The sequence below is a fragment of the Oncorhynchus kisutch genome, linkage group LG26, assembly GCF_002021735.2.
Source record: "Oncorhynchus kisutch isolate 150728-3 linkage group LG26, Okis_V2, whole genome shotgun sequence".
Classification (NCBI taxonomy): Eukaryota; Metazoa; Chordata; class Actinopteri; order Salmoniformes; family Salmonidae; genus Oncorhynchus; species Oncorhynchus kisutch.
In genome coordinates this window covers 8,183,476-8,202,292 of record NC_034199.2, presented here as the reverse complement: position 1 = coordinate 8,202,292, position 18,817 = coordinate 8,183,476, and the positions used below count along the sequence as shown (strand labels likewise).

The following is an 18,817-nucleotide window of genomic DNA, read 5'->3' as shown; positions in this document are numbered from 1 at the left end:
GAGGCTCCTGCGGTGGAGAAATGGGTACAGCGCTCCAAGGAGACCTGGAGGGCCGTCCAGGACTCTCTACGATAAGCGAGTGGACGGCAGAAGAGGAGTGCTGACTGCCACCGCAGTGAGGCCCCCCTGTTTTTACCGGGGTACAGGGTCTGACTCTCGACCCGAAACCTACCTCTCCGCTTGCCCTGCCGGAAGCTGGGTCCGCAGTGTGTAGGGCCCTTTAAAGTCCTGAGGAGAATAAACGAGGTGTGTTATCGATTACAACTCCCTTCCAATTATCGTATTAACCCCTCGTTTCATGTGTCTCTCCTCAGGCCGGTGGTAGCTGGTCCCCTGCAAGACAGTGAGGTGCCGGAGGTCCCTCCCCCCCCTCTGGACATCGAGGGGACCCCGGCGTACATGATCCGGGCCATTCTGGACTCAAGACGCCGGGTGAGGGGCCTGCAGTACCTCGTGGACTGGGAGGGGTACGGTCCGGAGGAGAGGTGCTGGGTACCGGTGGGAGACATCTTGGATCCCTCCATGTTGAGGGATTTCCATCGCCTCCATCCGGATCGCCCTGCACCTCGTCCTCCGGGGCGACCTCGAGGCCGGTGTCGGCGCGCTGCGGGAGCCGCGCGTCAGGGGGGGGGGTACTGTCACGAGTCCGACCGAGGGTGTTTCCCCTTCCCGGGCGGGTGGCGCTCGGCGGTCGTCGTCACCGGCCTATTAGCTGCCACTGATTGTTTTTCCTCCCCCTCCTTGCATGTTTAGTGGTAGCACCTGTGTATGGTTAATTAGTTTGTCTTTATTAGACAGCCGGCCCGCCTGGTTGTTGTGCGGGATTATTTCAATGTAACCTTCGGCTCTGTTGTAGAGGTACGTGTTTGTGCCTGGTCGTGATTTTTTCCATTGTACATTTTGATTCCCTGTGTTTGGGAACGTAACTTTTGTGAGCTATTGGTGCTATTAAAAGACGCACAGCATTGAACTCTCTGTCTCCTGCATTTGACTCCACACCCACGACACCCGGAGCATTACAACTGGTCACTAGCAAGGATTGCAATTTGATGTGGTTGAAGCCACTTTCATTGAGTTATCACATAATATATTTGCAAAAAAGTACAGTGGCCATTGAGAGATGATGCTCACCACTATGGGCACACAGTAGTAACCCTACCCTCACTTGTGCTGTAACCATGGAGATATTACTCTCACCCCGGTGGAAACTATGGTAACAGAACCCTTTGAGTGGTAACCATGGTGACATGAGTGACCCTCATCAGTGATGTAACTATGGTGACGTGACCCTAGTACCTGTGTGGTGAACATGGCGATGTGATGGAACTCTCCACGCCCGCCTTGCTTGACGGGCACTGTCAGGAAGAATATGCTGCCATCCCTGGAGAACACTGGTTCCTGGTTCTGCCGAAACAAAAACAGCAAACATTTTTAGTTTAGAGTGTTATGACGTCATTACATGATCACAGAGATTGTGTAAAATACATTAATTTAAACCAGTTTACTACAGCAGGAAAATAATCCTGGAAATATGAATTATTATGTGGATTATAATTAATGGTCATATTTGAAGGGATTGATACATTTTCTGTTAGGGCAAATCAAGTCTGACATTTCCAAGTGAAATTATCAACTTTAGAAGCCTTTTTAAAACTCAAATACACTAAAAGTTTGCAATTCTCAGCAACAAAAGAGTAATCAAATTAAGATCCTACATCGGTACAAGTGTAATGGCAATTTAGGCCATTTACTACAATGAGTGCACAACAAAGATCTTTTGAATAAGATTAAATGCAAGTTTGGCTATTACTGACAAAAGTAAATATTTTTTTACCTGCTTTGAAAGCCAGAGCTCTGAGACCTCCTCGTGCCTCTGAAATAGAAAGGCCAACATGTTAACAGTTAATATTATGTCCCGATTTATAATTTGTCCCATATTACATCCCAACCTACTTCAGCAAACCTGAATAGCCGTGGAGCCTGGTTGGAATTAAGCATCCCACAAAGACAGCCCTAAGTCCCTCAAAATCACTCAATTCCCTTTCTTCCCCAACACTTTAACTCTAAAAGCTAAAAAATGTCATAATTTCTAAACCTTTTTTTATACTCGGTCAAGCAACTTGTTACCAACAACAAAAAACTACATCTATCTAGATGCTTGTGTTAAAATGGAGGAATGAAACATAATCAGTCTTTTTATACTAGCGATGTGTGGTAGTATGAAAATTTGGGGCATAGCAGCCACTATAATAAAAATTCTATATATAAAAATTATATATATATAATATATATACAACTTGGTGCAGAAAAATTGACTGAAAGCTAAATATTTATTTATATATATATATATAATTTTTTATTATAGTGGCTGCTATGCCCCAAATTATCATATATATATAAAAATAAATATTTAGCTTTCAGTCAATTTTTCTGCACCAAGTTGAGAGTCTCATCGTTCTTGGAACTGAGTTGATCGCCCATAGCATTCCAAAATTAGAGCTAAAAGTCTGATGCCACCATATGGTCTAAATCGGCCATATCGGGGGACTGTAACGTTCTGGGTGTAGTGGGTGAGAAGTCAGGTGCAGGAAGCAGAGAGTTCAGGGTAGTGCTAATTTAATGCACAAAACGTATACCTATATATATATACAAAACGTATATATATATATATATATATATATATATATATATATATATAATTTTTATTATAGTGGCTGCTATGCCCCAAATGTTCACACTACCACACATCGCTAGTATAAAAAGACTGATTATGTTTCATTCCTCCATTTTAACACAAGCATCTAGATAGATGTAGTTTTTTGTTGTTGGTAACAAGTTGCTTGACCGAGTATAAAAAAAGGTTTAGAAATGATGACATTTTTTTGACCCCCTGTTGGTGCTTTTAGGGTTAAAATGCCAACTGGGGAAATCCGGAATCTGTGCTCTTTAAATTAAAACCCATTGGAGACAAGGACAAAAGCATTGGCAGAGAAATTGAGTCTGCGCCCAGGCGGAGCCGCTTCTTGGCTGGAGCGTCTGTTTGTTTGTGGTCCAGCCGTCTGTGGGGCCTGACCCTAGGACAGTCGAACTGGACCGTGTCCAATAGACTCCCATGTTTTCCCCACAGGGGACCGCAGCTTTGCCCTTTTCCAGACATAGCTTATAATAACACTGTGCAATCATTGCCATCAAAACAAATAGTGGGAAGAATAAGTCTTTACTTAATGAAAACAGTTTGCTGAGATGATCATTTAATAAAAGCTTCCCAGTTGAAAGTAATGGAATAATTAATATGACTTATAGTGTGTGTTTATCTGATAAATGCCACAAGATAATATTTGTATTCAAAGTGGTAGATAAACAAAACAGGAAAAGTGCACCGCTCCACAAGTGTCCTTTAGCAGGCATAGTAAAAAGCAGACAAAAAAGCATAACAGCTGATACAGCACTATCAGATGAGGCATTCGAGTCAATGGTATCTCTCCCTTTGGTAGCACAGCAGTAATAAAGTCAATGCATTGTCTGCTCTGTCCTCCCACTGACATAATAACAGAATGGGTGAGTGTGACCTAGTCTCAACATTACCAAGCCCCCCACCCCCTACCCAGCATGCCTCTCACCTTAACACAGGCCCCCGTGGTGGTCTCACATACGGTCAGGATGGACACATTCTGGGCACGGTTCATCCACCTGACCGTCGTCTTGGTTTTACTGATCCAACTGACCATGGCGACATAGTGCTCCCTACAAGAGAGAACAACCACAGTGGTTATTGTCTGAGAAATGGACCATGACCACATAGTACTCCTTACTAGAGAGAACAACCACAGTGGTTATTGTCTGAAACATGGACCATGGCCACATTAGTGCTCCTTACTAGAGAGAACAACCACAGTTGTTATTGTCTGAAACATGGACCATTGCCACATAGTGCTCCCTACGAGAGAGAACGGACAGAAGTTGTTATCATCTGCAACATGTACCATGACCTAGTCCCTCCAAATAGTGAACTTTCCAATATGTGTTTTCATTATTCCAGGCAGTAAATCACACCTTAGTTTGAGGCTGTCTGGTGGTGTGAGCTCCTGTGTGTGTGTCGGCCCGTACAGATTCACCACATATAACTTCACTGTGGGGTTGGGTTGGCCAGCCTGAAAACAGAATCAGTCCTTTAGATATTGTAGCACCATTAAACATTATGAATCACAGATTAAAAACACCACACGAAGGCAATCACCATATCGACTAAACAAACAATTGCATAATTACATTGTAGTTATGTAGAGCAATATTATACTGTATATGTGCTACCAACATTAAAAAAACTTCAAAACATTCTGAAACAATAGATGATGATAATAGTAATACATTAGAATCATTGATCACATGCCCTAACAATGGATAATGGCTATGGCTTTACACAATACAACGCATAATATCAACTCGTTTTATCTAACGGTGATACAAATGTTAATGGTTATGAAAGAAAATGAGGTAAACAGCATGACTAAAGTTATCACCTCATTTACACGCAGCCCTGGATTTAGCCTAACCATGTTTAAACCTGAATAAGAATCACAAAGGTTGGCCTTGAACAATGCATGAAGATATGAACCAAAGCCTGTATAAGCCCCCATAGAGAATGAATAGTCCTCTTATAGGCACTGCTACAGCACAGTATTGTATTGACCTTTTCTAATGCTAATCCTCCCTAATAGAGTACCAATGCTTTTTCTACATTCAGTGTCATATTCACTGTTGGCACTCAACCCTAAATGCCATATGCCAAGCTCTACTGGTTCTCACCCTCGGTATGGATTCTGACGCTTCTAGTTTAACCTTGGGCCAACACATGGCCGGATTGGCCTCACACTGGACCACAGTACTGTGTTGCAAGTGGCTGACAAAAAGCAGGAAGAGGGATCATTTATGTATCCTCAGTTATCTAATTATCAAATTAGAAACAGAGGACACAGGGTTTCTGTCCCAAATGGTACCCTATTCCTTTCATAGTACATTACTGGTACCATAGGCCCCTGGTCAAAGTAGTGCATTATGTAGGGAAAAGGGTGTACATTGGGACGCACCCAGGACTGGGGGAACAACAGACATCTGGTGGGGAGTTTCAGTCTTAATTGCTGCAGGAAAGGGACACTGTTTGGATGGATCTTCCTGTACCTTGAAGTTTAGACATGCTGTGGGTCTTATTCAATCAGGATGGTGACCATGAGTTCCCGGAGTTAGGTGAAATCGAAGTTTAGAATTAGTGATACGGTAATGGATTTGCTGTTTTAAACTGTAAATAACTCAAAGTACATTTATACTACCGGTCAAAAGTTTTAGAACACCTACTCATTCAAGGGTTTTTATTCATTTTTACTATTTTCTACACTGTAGAATAATAGTGAGGACATCAACACTATGAAATAACACATAAGGAATCATGTAGTAACCAAAAAAGTGTTAAAGAAATCAAAATATATGAGATTCTATATGAGATATTGAGATTCTTCAAAGTAGCCACCCTTTTCCTTGATGACAGCTTTGCACACTCTTGGAATTCTCTCAATCAGCTTCACCTGGAATGCATTTACAACAGTCTTGAAGGAGTTCCCACATGTGCATTTTCTCAACCAGCTTCATGAAGTAGTCACCTGGAATGCATTTCAATTAACAGGTGTGCCTTCTTAGTTAATTTGTGGAATTTCTTTCCTTCTTATTGCATTTGAGCCAATCAGTTGTGTTGTGCAAAATGTGTGTGCGTGTGTGTGTGTGGGTGTGGGGGGGGGGTGTAATACAGAAGGTAGCCCTATTTGGTAAAATAAGCAAATAGAAACGACAGTCTATCATTGCTTTAAGACATGAAGGTCAGTCAATTACGGAACATTTCAATAACTTTGAAAGTTTCTTCAAGTGCAGTCCAAAAACCATCAAGCGCTAAGATGAAACTGTCTCTCATGAGGACTGCCACAGGAATGGAAGACCCAGGGTTCATTAGGATAAGTTCATTAGACTTACCAGCCTCAGAAATTGCAGCTCAAATAAATGATTCACAGAGTTCAAGTAACAGACACATCTCAACATCACCATCCACTACTAAAGGACACCAATAATAAAAAGAGAATGGCTTGGGCAAAGAAACACGAGCAATGGACATTAGACAGGTGGAAATCTGTCCTTTGGTCTGGAGTTCAAATGAGAGATTTTTGTTTCCAACTGTCGTGTCTTTGTGAGACGCGGTGTTGGTGTATGGATGATCTCCGCAAGGGTATTTCCCACTGCAAAACATGGAGGAGGAGGTGTCATGGTGTGGGGCTGCTTTGCTGGTGACACTGTCTGTGATTTATTTAGAATTCAAGGCAAACTTAACCAGCCTGGCTACCACAGCATTTTGCAGCGATACGCCATTCCATCTGGTTTGTGCTTAGTGGGACTATCATTTGTTTTTCAACAGGACAATGACCCAACACACCTCCAGGCTGTGTAAGGGATATTTGACCAAGAAGGAGAGTGATTGAGTGCTACATCAGATGACCTGGTCTCCACAATCACCTGACCTCAACCCAATTGAGATGGTTTGGGATTAGTCGGACCACAGAGTGAAGGAAAAGCAGATAACAAGTTCTCAGCATATGTGGGAACTCCTTCAAGACTGTTGAAAAAGCATTCCAGGTGAAGCTGGTTGAGAGAATTCCAAGAGTGTGCAAAGCTGTCATCAAGGCAAAGGGTGGCTATTTGAAGTATCTCAAATATAAAATATATTGTTATTTGTTTAACACATTTTTGGTTACTACATGATTCCATGTGTTATTTCATAGTTTTGATGACTTCACTATCATTCTACAATGTAGAAAATAGTAAAAAATCAAGTAAAACCCTTGAATGAGTGTTCTAAAACCTTGGACTGGTAGTGTATCTAATTGTGATTTCTAAAAACTCAAGAGGAATGTTAATTTGTTTTTGATTGAATGACTAGAGATATATATAACATAGACCATCTGTAAATAGCCCAACTACCTCATCCCCATATTGTTTTTCTTTTTTCTCCTTTGCACCCAATTATCTCTATTTGCACATTCATCTTCTGCACATCATCATCTCCATTGTTAATGCTAAATTGTAATTATTTCGCCAGTATTCGTATTTATTGCCTTACTTCCCTAATCTTACTACATTTGCACACACTGTATATAGACTTTTCTATTGTGTAACTGACTGGACATTTGTTTATCCCATGTGTAATTCCGTGTTGTTTGTGTCACACTGCTTTGCTCTATCTTGGCCAGGTCGCAGTTGTAACTGAGAACTTGTTCTCAACCAGGTGAAAAAAAATGATTACATTTTTTTTTAATCTTACTGTAATCTCAGAGTACTCAGAGTTATCTTGTTAATTTGTTTCATTCCACCAATCGAAGCTAGATAGGTGGGTGGCAGCAGACAATGTACTTCTACATCATCTCAGGCTTACCTTAGGGTAGGGGTATTGCTTTCCTTTGGGGTATGAAGCGCCAGTGAAGCGAGGAAGGGCCATATTGGGCACCAGAGTGTCATTGAGGACCAGGAAGGCCAACCTCTCTCCATCCGGTGACCACCAGTGTGCTATATGTGACTGGAGAATCTCCTCTGTAAAGAGACACAAGGAATATATAACAAATACTGTATATTGCAGATCTCGAGAAAATTAAATACAGAAAGTATTCTTACCCCTTGACTTGTTACAGCCTGAATTCAAAATGGATTCAATATTTTTTTTTCTCACCCATCTACACACACAATAATGACAAAGTGAAAACATGTTTTTAGAAATGTTTGCCTTTTGTTTTTAGGTACAGAAATATCTCATTTACATAAGCATTTACACCCCTGAGTCAATACTTTGTAGAAGCAACTTTGGCAGCGATTACAGCTGTGAGTCTTTCTGGGTAAGTATCTAAGAGTGTTCCACTCCTGGATTGTGCAACATTTGCCCATTATTCTTTTCATTATTCTTTTAAAAACTGTCAAATTGATTGTTGATCATTGCTAGACAACCATTAACCATGATCAGGTCTTGCTGTAGATGTTTAAGCAGATTTAAGTCAAAACTTTAGCTCAGCCACTCAGAAACATTCACTGTCTTCTTGGTAAGCAACTCCAGTGTAGATTTGGCCTTGCGCTTTGGGTTATTGTCCCGCTGAAAGGTGAATTAATCTCCCATTGTCTGGTGGAAAGCAGACTGAAACAGGTTATCCTCTAGGATTTTGCCTCTGCTTAGGTCTATTATGTTTCTTCTTCATCCTGAAAAACTCCCCAGTCCTTAGCGATTATCAGCATACCCATAGCATGATGCAGCCACCACTATGTTTGAAAATATGAAGAGTGGTACTAATGTGTTGTATTTGCCCCAAACATAATACTTTCTATTCAGGACAAAAACTTAACTTAATTAATTGTGCAGTGTTACTTAAGTGCCTTGTTGCAAACAGGATGCATGCTTTGGAATATTTGTATTCTGTACAGGCTTCCTTCTTTTCATTGTCAATTATCAAATCAAATGTTATTTTTCACATGCACTGAATACAACAGGTGAAAAGCTTACTACAAGCCCTTCATAAATACTGGTGTGGGGGCTGTGCTTTGGCAAAGTGGGTGGGGTTATATCCTTCCTGTTTGGCCCTGTCCGGGGGTGTCCTCGGATGGGGCCACAGTGTCTCCTGACCCCTCCTGTCTCAGCCTCCAGTATTTATGCTGCAGTAGTTTATGTGTCGGGGGGCTGGGGTCAGTTTGTTATATCTGGAGTACTTCTCCTGTCCTATTCGGTGTCCTGTGTGAATCTAAGTGTGCGTTCTCTAATTCTCTCCTTCTCTCTTTCTTTCTCTCTCTCGGAGGACCTGAGCCCTAGGACCATGCCCCAGGACTACCTGACATGATGACTCCTTGCTGTCCCCAGTCCACCTGGCCATGCTGCTGTTCCAGTTTCAACTGACCTGAGCCCTAGGACCATGCACCAGGACTACCTGACATGATGACTCCTTGCTGTCCCCAGTCTACCTGGCCATGCTGCTGCTCCAGTTTCAACTTCCACCTGACTGTGCTGCTGCTCTAGTTTCAACTGTTCTGCCTTATTATTATTCGACCATGCTGGTCATTTATGAACATTGAACATCTTGACCATGTTCTGTTATAATCTCCACCCGGCACAGCCAGAAGAGGACTGGCCACCCCACATAGCCTGGTTCCTCTCTAGGTTTCTTCCTAGGTATTGGCCTTTCTAGGGAGTTTTTCCTAGCCACCGTGCTTCTCCACCTGCATTGCTTGCTGTTTGGGGTTTTAGGCTGGGTTTCTGTACAGCACTTTGAGATATCAGCTGATGTACGAAGGGCTATATAAATAAATTTGATTTGATTTGATTTGATTCACCAACAATGCAGTTCAAGAAATAAGAGTCAATAAAATATTTACTAAATAAACTAAAGTAAATTATAAAATAAAAAGTAACACAATAAAATAACGGGGCTATATACAGGGGGTACTGGTATCAAGTCAATGTGTGGGAGTACAGGTTAGTCGAGGTAATTTGTACATGAAGGTAGGGGTAAAGTGACTATGCATAGATAATACACAGCGAGTAGTAGCAGTGTAGAAACAAAGGGGGGTCAATGTAAATAGTGGGTGGCCATATGATTAATTGTTCAGCAGTTTTATGGCTTGAGGGTAGAAGCTGTTAAGGTGCCTTTTGGACCTAGATTTGGCGCTCCGGTATCGCGTGGTAGCAGAGAGAACAGTCTATGACTTGGGTGACCGGAGACTATGACAATTTTTGGGGCCTTCCTCTGACACCGCCGAGTATATAGGTCCTGGATGGCAGGAAGCTTGGCCCCACTGATGTACTGGGCCATACGCGCTACCCTCTGTAGCACCACTACACTGCCAGGTCTCTGACCTCCTCCCTATAGTCTGTCCCATCGTTGTCAGTGATCAGGCCTACCACTGTTGTGTCATCAGCAATGTTAATGATGGTATTGGAGTCGTGCTTGGCCACGCAGTCGTGGGTAAACAGTTAGGGTAAACAGGAGGGGACTAAGCACAGACCCCTGAGGGGCCCCTGTGATGAGGATCAGCATGGCAGATGTGTTGTTGCCTACCCTCACCACCTGGGGGTGGCCCATCAGGAAGTCCAGAATCTAGTTGAAGAGGGAGGTGTTTAGTTTAGCTTAGTGATGAGCCTTGTAGGCACTATGGTGTTGAAAGCTGAGTTGTAGTAATGAACAGCATTCTCACATAGTAGTAGGTGTTCCTTTTGTCCAGGTGGGAAAGGGCAGTGTGGAGAGATTAAGAATGCGTCATCTGTGGATCTGTTGGGGCCGTTTGCGAATTCGATTGGGTCTAGGGTTTCCGGGATGATGGTGTTGATGTGAGCCATGACAAGCCTTTCAAATCACTTCATGGCTACCGATGTGTGAGCTACGGGGCGGTAGTCAATTAGGCAGGTTAACTTCACTTTCTTGGGCACAGGAACTATGGTGGTCTGCTTGAAACATTTAGGTATTACAGACTCGGTCAAGTAGAGGTTTGAAATGTCAGTGAAGACACTTGCCAGTTGGTCCACGCATGCTCTGAGTACACGTCCTGGTAATCCGTCTGTTCCCCCGGCCTTGTGAATATTAACCTGTTTAAAGGTCTTGCTCACATCGGCTACTGAGCGAGCATAAAAGCCATTTGGCTCGTCTGGTAGGTTAGTATTGTGGATGAACTACAATGTTGTTGATCCATCGTCAGTTTTCTCCTATCACAGCCATTAAACACTAACTGTTTTAAAGATACCATTGGCCTTAAGGTGAAATCCCTGAGCAGTTTCCTTCAACACAATCCAAAGTGTAATTAATAACTTGCTTCCATAACTTGCTCCAATAACCATGCTCAAAGGGATAGTCAATGTCTGCTTTTTTTTACCCATCTACCAATAGTTGCCCTTCTTTTGCGAGCCATTGGAAAACCTCCCTGGTCACTGCTTGACTGAGGGACCTTACAGATATTTGTATGTGTGCAGTACAGTGATGAGATAGTTATTCAAAAATCATGTTAAGCACAATTATTGCACACAGTGAGTGTTTTTAGGTTACCCATATCAAAGGGGTGAATACTTATTGACTCAAGACATTTCAGCTTTCACTTTTAATGAATTATAGTAAACATTTTGAAAAACATATTTCCATTTTTACATTATGGGGTATTGTGTGTAAAAAAATCTCAGTTTAATCCATTTTAAATTCAGACTGTAACTCAACAAAATGCAGACAAAGTTGAGGGGTGTGAATACTTTCATAAGGCACTGTATTCTTCAACAAAATGGCCATGTAGTATTTAGGGATCGATTCAATCCGTATCACTGAAGTATTGCGTAAGATCCACGTTATAGAGTAATTTAAAGGCAACGTTCCCTCATCCGCAGAGACTTCATTCACGGTTAATGCTGCATATGGAAGTTTAGTGTGAAACACCTTGAGATAATAGTTGATATAATCATCTTTCCTGAAGTTTCCATCTGTACTGTTCCATGTGAGAAGGCCATATGTCGATAGTGTGCTAAAAAAAATTGAGAGCAGTAAAGTATTGCGACAACTCAAGCATGATGTTCGAGTGCAGTTAACAGTCTGTGGCAACATAATGTCAAACATTTGAGATGTTAATTAGGTCTGATTGGGAGTCAGAGAGAGAGAGAGAGAGAGAGAGAGAGAGAGAGAGAGAGAGAGAGAGAGAGAGAGAGAGAGAGAGAGAGAGAGAGAGAGAGAGAGAGAGAGAGAGAGAGAGAGAGAGAGAGAGAGAGAGAGAGAGAGAGAAAAAGAGAGAGAGAAAGAGAAAGAGAGAGAAAAAGAGAGAGAGAGAAAAAGAAAGAGAGAGAGAGAGAGAGAGAGAGAGAGAGAGAGAGAGAGAGAAAAAGAGAGAGAGAGAAAAAGAAAGAGAGAGAGAGAGAGAGAGAGAGAAAAAGAGAGAGAGAGAAAAAGAGAGAGAGAGAGAGAGAGAGAGAGAAAAAGAAAGAGAGAGAGAGAGAGAGAGAGAGAAAAAGAAAGAGAGAGAAAAAGAAAGAGAGAAAGAAAGAGAGAGAGAGAGAGAAAAAGAAAGAGAGAGAAAAAGAAAGAGAGAAAGAAAGAGAGAGAAAAAGAAAGAGAGAAAGAAAGAGAGAGAGAGAGAGAGAGAGAGAGAGAGAGAGAGAGAGAGAGAGAGAGAGAGAGGTGACAGGTGTGGCATATGAAGAAACTGGATAAACAGCATGCTCTTTACACAGGGGCATCTTGTGCTGGGGACAAAAAAATTATAATAATTTTGTCACATAACAAAATGCCACAGATGACTCAAGTTTTGAGTGAGGGTGCAATTGGCATGCGGACTGCAGTATTGTCCACCAGAGCTGTTGCCCGGTAATTGAATGATAATTTCTCTACCATAAACCGCCTCCAATGTAATTTTTGAGAATTTGGCAGTACGTCCAACCGGCCTCAAAACCGCATATCACATGTATCCATCCCAGGACCTCCACATCCGGCTTCTTTATCTGTGGGATTGTCTGAGACCAGACAACTGAACAGCTGATGAAACTGTGGGTTTGCACAACTAAAGAATTGCTGCACAACCTGTCAGAAACCGTCTCAGGGAAGCTCATCTGCATGCTCGTCATCCTCACAAGGGTCTTGACCTTTATGCAGTTTGGCGTCGTAACCGACTTCAGTGGGAAAATGTTCACCTTCAATGGTTACTGGCATGCTGGAGAAGTGTGCTCTTCAAGGATGAATCCTGTTTACAACTGTACTGGGCTGATGGCGTTGTGTGGGCGAGTGCTTTGCTTGTGTCAATGTTGTGAACAGTGCCCCAGAGTGGTGAAATAAAAAAAAGGTCAAATAAAGATCAAGAGAAATAAAGTAATGGTAAACTGTACTGTAAATTAATAGTCTCATGTTTTGGCTTTCCTTTTGGTGTTTTATACATTGCTGAGTGCACACGCTTAGTTTATATGGCCCTGAATGTCCATATCAAGGCAAAAATGCCCAAACAGTAAATCATTACAATGATAATTCTTCACAAAGGTACAGATGATGGAAAAATTAACAAAAATTATACACATTTGCACAGTTAAAGTAACTGCTTGCTGAAACGCTTTCTTAATCTGTGTAAAGTTTCATTTCTCCTGGGTAACGTAATGGGCTGTCTTTCTCCTAAACTTAATTAACTCTTCCCTTTTCAAATCTGCTATTTCATCACATTTATATTTAATCATTGTTTTGCATAAACTGGCATTCGGTACTAATTTAGTATTTCATTCATCTACCTACTATGTAGCTGAAGGGAAATGGAAATTTCGTTTAAAAAAATGCGGTTTGACTCCCCGACTGTGTTTGACTAATTTGATATCATCAGGAAAACATGAGGCATGTTAGAATTGTTGAAAATCACTGAAATGTGTTATTCAGTCACAAATATCTTGAGTTAAACTGAACAAAAATATAAACGCCACATGTAAAGTGTTCCAAGAAATGTTCCATGCGCACAGTGGTTGAAAATGTACCCAATTGTAATACTTGAGTAAAAGTATAGACACCCTAATAGAGAGTTACTCCAGTAAAAGTAGAAGTCACCCAGTAAAATGCTCCTTGAGTAAAAGTCTAAAAGTATTTGCTTCTAAATATTCTTAAGTATCAAAAGTAAATGTAATTGCTAAAATATACCTGAGTATCAAAAGTAAAAGTAGAAATAATTCCTTCTATTAAGCAGAGCAGACAAGCACCATTTTCTTGTTTTTTAAATATATGGATAACCAGGGGCACACTCCAACACTCAGACATCATTTACAATAGATGCATTTGTGTGTCCTCCTAAGCATTCAACATCTAACGATTACTTTGGGAGTCAGGTAAAATGTATGGAGTAAAAAACGACATTATTTTCTTTAGGAATGTAGTGAAGTAAAAGTAAAAGTAGTTAAAAATATGAATAGTAAAGTAAAGTACAGATACCCCCCAAAACTATTTGAATAGAACTTTAAAGAATTTGTACTTAAGTACTTTACACCACTGCATACGCACAACAAGCTTATTTCTCTCATACATTTGTTTACATCCCTGTTAGCAAGCATTTTTCCTTTGCCAAGATAATCCATCCACCTGACAGGTGTGGCATATCAAGAATCTGATTAAACAGCATGATCATTGCACAAATGCACCTTGTGCTGGAGACAATATAAGGCCACTCTAAAATGCACAGTTTTTCCCACAACAATATGCCACAGATGTCTCAAGTTTTGGGGGAACATGTAATTGGCATGCTGACCGCGGGAATTTCCACCACAGATGTTGCCAGAAAATGTAATGTTAACTTCTCTACCATAAGCCGCCTCCAACGTCGTTTTTGAGAATTTTGCAGTACATCACAACCGCAGAGGATGGTGAAAACATTTTGGGGTTAAGTGGGTTAAAATCTTCATAGAAGTCACAGAGGGTACAGAGAGACATACCAAAATGCTGAATGTTGGCACTTTAGCAAGTCTTTTTGTTCATATAAAAAAAGCTGATAACATTTTCTGTGTGGTCTATATTAAAGGACACTTCATTTAATATAACAGGTATTTAAGATTAAATATTGCAGCACAATGTTTACTTCAAATATCAAAGGGGCGTACCTACCCTCGTACAGCCAGTCAGCGATCCCATTGAAAATGACCCCTTCCTTTCCAGACGATGTCAGTCTGAGGGAGTTGCTCTTCACATCTGATTGGTAGTAAATATTGTTCTCAAATATGTAGATCTGTGGGTACAAGGACACACAATGAGAACAGGAAAGTCATTACTGACCTATCACATTTAACCTTGGTATGACCTCTACAGGCCTGCACTGTGAAACTCAATGAAACATCAGTGTTTGACAAAAATTACGTTTTGAACCCAGAGAGAATAAACTTCTATGGTAATGTATAGTATATTCAAACACAAATACAAGGCCTACGGTAAAATCCATTTCAACCCACTCAATTTAGCAGACATATTGAAATTCATGAAAGGGGGAAATAATAACGCATTTTCCAATCAGGTCTTATTCCCTGATTAAAGTGGCCTGGATTCACCCTTGTCCAGAGAAACAGCAGAAACCTAATGTCCGATTCCATCAACCTAAAGGACCTGTGTTACATAGAGCAGTGTTGAAATTAGCACCCAATTCCTCAGCCTCAGATTACTACTTTTCCCAGAACCATTCAACGTTTCTCAGCCAGCCAGCTGTCTGCATCAGCCAGACTTACATAAAGCACTGTTATGTAGTCACTTGGTCCTGGAGCTGAGCTGACCCCATCTCAAGCTCTGCAGGCCCCGCTGTTATATCAAAGACATTAAGCAAAGGCAACTTGCCTAAATCGCTTCAGTAGTGTGTGTGTGGTATAGGATTCAGCGAAAAGAGCTGCTTTTAACAGCAATGACTTGAACAGTTTGAACAGTTTCCACATCAATGTACCATCTGCTTCACTAAAAGCTGAGACTAGTTGTCCTTAAACCACAGGAGAGGAGAGGAGTGCGTTTGAAACTACGAGGCGTCTGTTAGGAAATTTGGTTATGACAGGTTTGGTTACAAGGAACCGCAATCGTAACATTTCTATATGGATTACTTTTTGTTTTGGGCTTGAGTTTGTGTTCACAGATCAGCCCAGCAGCAAAACCCTTCACTTCAAGGATGCTGTTGCTGACCCACACAAACCTACTGTGTCAGTTCTGTACACGAACTGAGTATCAGTATAATTTTTTGGGCCACCAGTAATATAAAACAACTTTGCCAGTAATATAATTTAAATTGTGATGTTGAGTAAACAAGTATACTTTTGATTTCACCTAATTTTAACATTCTGTCACCAAGATCACATGCTCAACTTCATAAAAACATGTTTTCCCATCTCAAGAGGTAAAAAAAAGAAGTACCTCTCTTCAGCTTAATTAAATAATGAAAACATTGTAGAGCTCGAGATAATTATTATTATTCAATTGTTTTACTATAGGTTGTACATTGTATGGCTAGCTCCTGCTCAGCCCAGTCCAAGCTCTTCACTGCCCTGGCACCCCAATGGTGGAACCAGCTTCACCCTGAAGTGAGGACAGCAGAGTCCCTGCCCATCTTCCGAAAACATCTGAAACCCTGCCTCTTCAAAGAGTATCTTAAATAATCCCACAGCACCACCCCAAAAAATAATTTTGTAAACTAACACTCACACTTGACTTTTTCCCCCCCTTACTAGCTCTGACCTCGCTGACAGCTACTTTATTGCGGAAAAATGTTCTTACTATGACTGTGATATTAAGATGAATGCACTAACTGTAAGTCACTCTGGATAAGAGCATCTGACTAAAATGTAAATGTAAATGTTGTGCTTCCAATGAGTGGTATTATACAGCTATACAGTGTACGGCTAGCGGTGCTATACCTAGCATTGTGTATGCAGACATAAGCCTTCTCATGCTCACTTTTCGTTGGCTCACTATATGTCAATCCCTGAAAGACTGACTTCCACATTAGTGAAAACGTAATGGAAGATACATTTCTCTTCATCTTTACCAGGAGGTTCAGAAAAACATTGTCACTGTAGGACTCTATATCCCTCCCTCCCTCCCTCCGGCCTCCTGTAAGCAACATTTCAATAAGTAAAATCTCAATTCGTGTGTTCATCTGATTTAGACTCAGTTTATACCAAATGAAGCTCCAGGTCATCCTAAATCAATTGATGTATTGTTTGTCGATATGAATACCATGAAAACACGCAACTACAGTTCTTAACATTTACTCATAACTTCATAATACATTTGAACCATAGACTAATAATCTGTCATGTACTGAACCCTCTGTTTGAAACAATATGGAGTGGATTCAAAGCTTTATTCATTCACATGAAAAATGTATATACTTTTGTATTTCATACCTGCATACCCAAGATTTGTATATAAAAAAAGATATAAAAAGTAGTTGGACCAGTCCACTGTATTATACAACAATATTAGGGTTACTAGTCTACTCTTCAAGGCCCTCTTTATTTTATTTTAACCGGGCATAGCATATATAGGCTCAAACGGTGCCAAATAAAGTAACAGGGTTGATGATTTTTTCTTAAATCAGCCATAAATCCCATGACTGGGGAATGGAAGCTTGTTGTGTGCAACAGGGAGGGGCAATTGAATGCAAGATGAGCAAAATAAACATCTATTTGGTAAAACATTTCTAGCCTATCTATCTATGGGTAACAGATTTGACAATTAGATTAGTGTTTCTTTATAAAAATATAGGAATAGTTTCACCAATATTAAAACAAGAGTTACGTTCACGTAACAGGCTTGACCCTTAAATGAGGGACATGCTAAAATTTGGGGGTACTTTAGCAAGTCATTATTCATCTGGAAAATCAGATTTATTGGATTCTCCATGTGGTCTATATAAAAGGGCACTTCATTTAATTAATATAACAGGATTTTATAACCCATAAGACTCTAAGCCCTGTCTAAGCCGGGGTAGGGGGTCTCCATATACAGTGCATTTGGAAAGTATTCAGACCCCTTAACTTTTTCCACATTTTGTTACGTTACAGCCGCATTCTAAAATGGATTAAATATGTATTTTTTCTTCATCAATCTTTACACACAATACCCCATAATGAAATGTTTGCAAATGTATACATTTTTTTAACAGAAATACCTTACTTACATAAATATCCAGACCCTTTGCTATGATACTCGGAATTGAGCTCAGAGGCATCATGTTTCCTTTACTCATCCTTGAGATGTTTCTACAACTTAATTGCAGTCCTGTGGTACATTCAATCGATTGGACATTATTTGGAAATGCACACACCTGTAAATAAATTCATAAGGTCCCACAGTTGACAGCGCATGTCAGTGCAAATACCAAGCCATGAGGTTGAAGGAATTGTCCGTAGAGCTCCGAGACAGGATTGTGTCCAGTCACATATCTGGAGAAGGGTTCCAAAACATTTCTGCAGCATTGAAGGTCCCCAAGAACACAGTGGCCTCCATCATTCCAACCGGGCAAACTGAGCAATCGGGGGGGAAGAGCCTTGGTCAGGGAGGTGACAAAGAACTGGATGGTCACTCTGACAAAGCTCCAGAGTTCCTCTGTGGAGATGGAGAACCTTCCAGAAGGACAACCATCTCTACAGCACTCCACCAATCAGGCCTTTATGTTAGAGTGGCCAGACAGAAGCCATTCCTTAAAAGGCATATGAAAACCAGTTTGGAGTTTACCAAAAGGCACTGAAAGACTCTCAGACCATGAGAAAACAAAGGCAACCTGCCTAAATGACTACAGACCCGTAGCACTCACGTCTATAGCCCTGAAGTGCTTTGAAAGGCTGGTAATGGCTCACATCATCACCATTATCCCAGAAACTCTAGACCCACTCCAATTTGCATACCGCCCAAACAGATCCACAGATGATGCAGATGATCTCTATTGCACTCCACACTAACCTTTCCCACCTGGACAAAAGGAACACTTATGTGAGAATGCTGTTCATTGACTACAGCTCAACGTTCAACACCATAGTACCCTCAAAGCGCATCACTAAGCTAAGGATCCTGGGACTAAACACCTCCCTCTGCAACTGGATCCTGGACTTCCTGACGGGCCGCCCCCAGGTGGTGAGGGTACGTAGCAACATGTCTGCAACACTGATCCTCGACACTGGAGCTCCCCAGGGGTGCGTGCTCAGTCCCCTCGTGTACTCCCTGTTCACCCACAACTGCATGGCCAAGCACGACTCCAACACCATCATTAAGTTTGCAGACAACACAACAGTGGAAGG

The 18,817-nt window shown here is 41.2% G+C and overlaps 1 protein-coding gene across 2 annotated transcripts in view; it reads right to left on the bottom strand.

Annotated features, from left to right (window-relative positions):
- LOC109871308 (inactive dipeptidyl peptidase 10-like) overlaps positions 1–18,817 on the bottom strand; it is a 142,392-nt gene that overhangs the window by 25,650 nt on the left and 97,925 nt on the right. For both annotated transcript variants that reach the window (XM_031806044.1, XM_031806045.1), the window contains exons 8-13: positions 14,655–14,775; positions 7,469–7,623; positions 4,054–4,151; positions 3,621–3,744; positions 1,835–1,873; positions 1,297–1,404 (exon numbers count right to left, since the gene is read on the bottom strand). In XM_031806044.1, the coding sequence (XP_031661904.1) occupies positions 1,297–1,404; positions 1,835–1,873; positions 3,621–3,744; positions 4,054–4,151; positions 7,469–7,623; positions 14,655–14,775 (645 nt within the window). The remainder of the gene's footprint in view (positions 1–1,296; positions 1,405–1,834; positions 1,874–3,620; positions 3,745–4,053; positions 4,152–7,468; positions 7,624–14,654; positions 14,776–18,817) is intronic.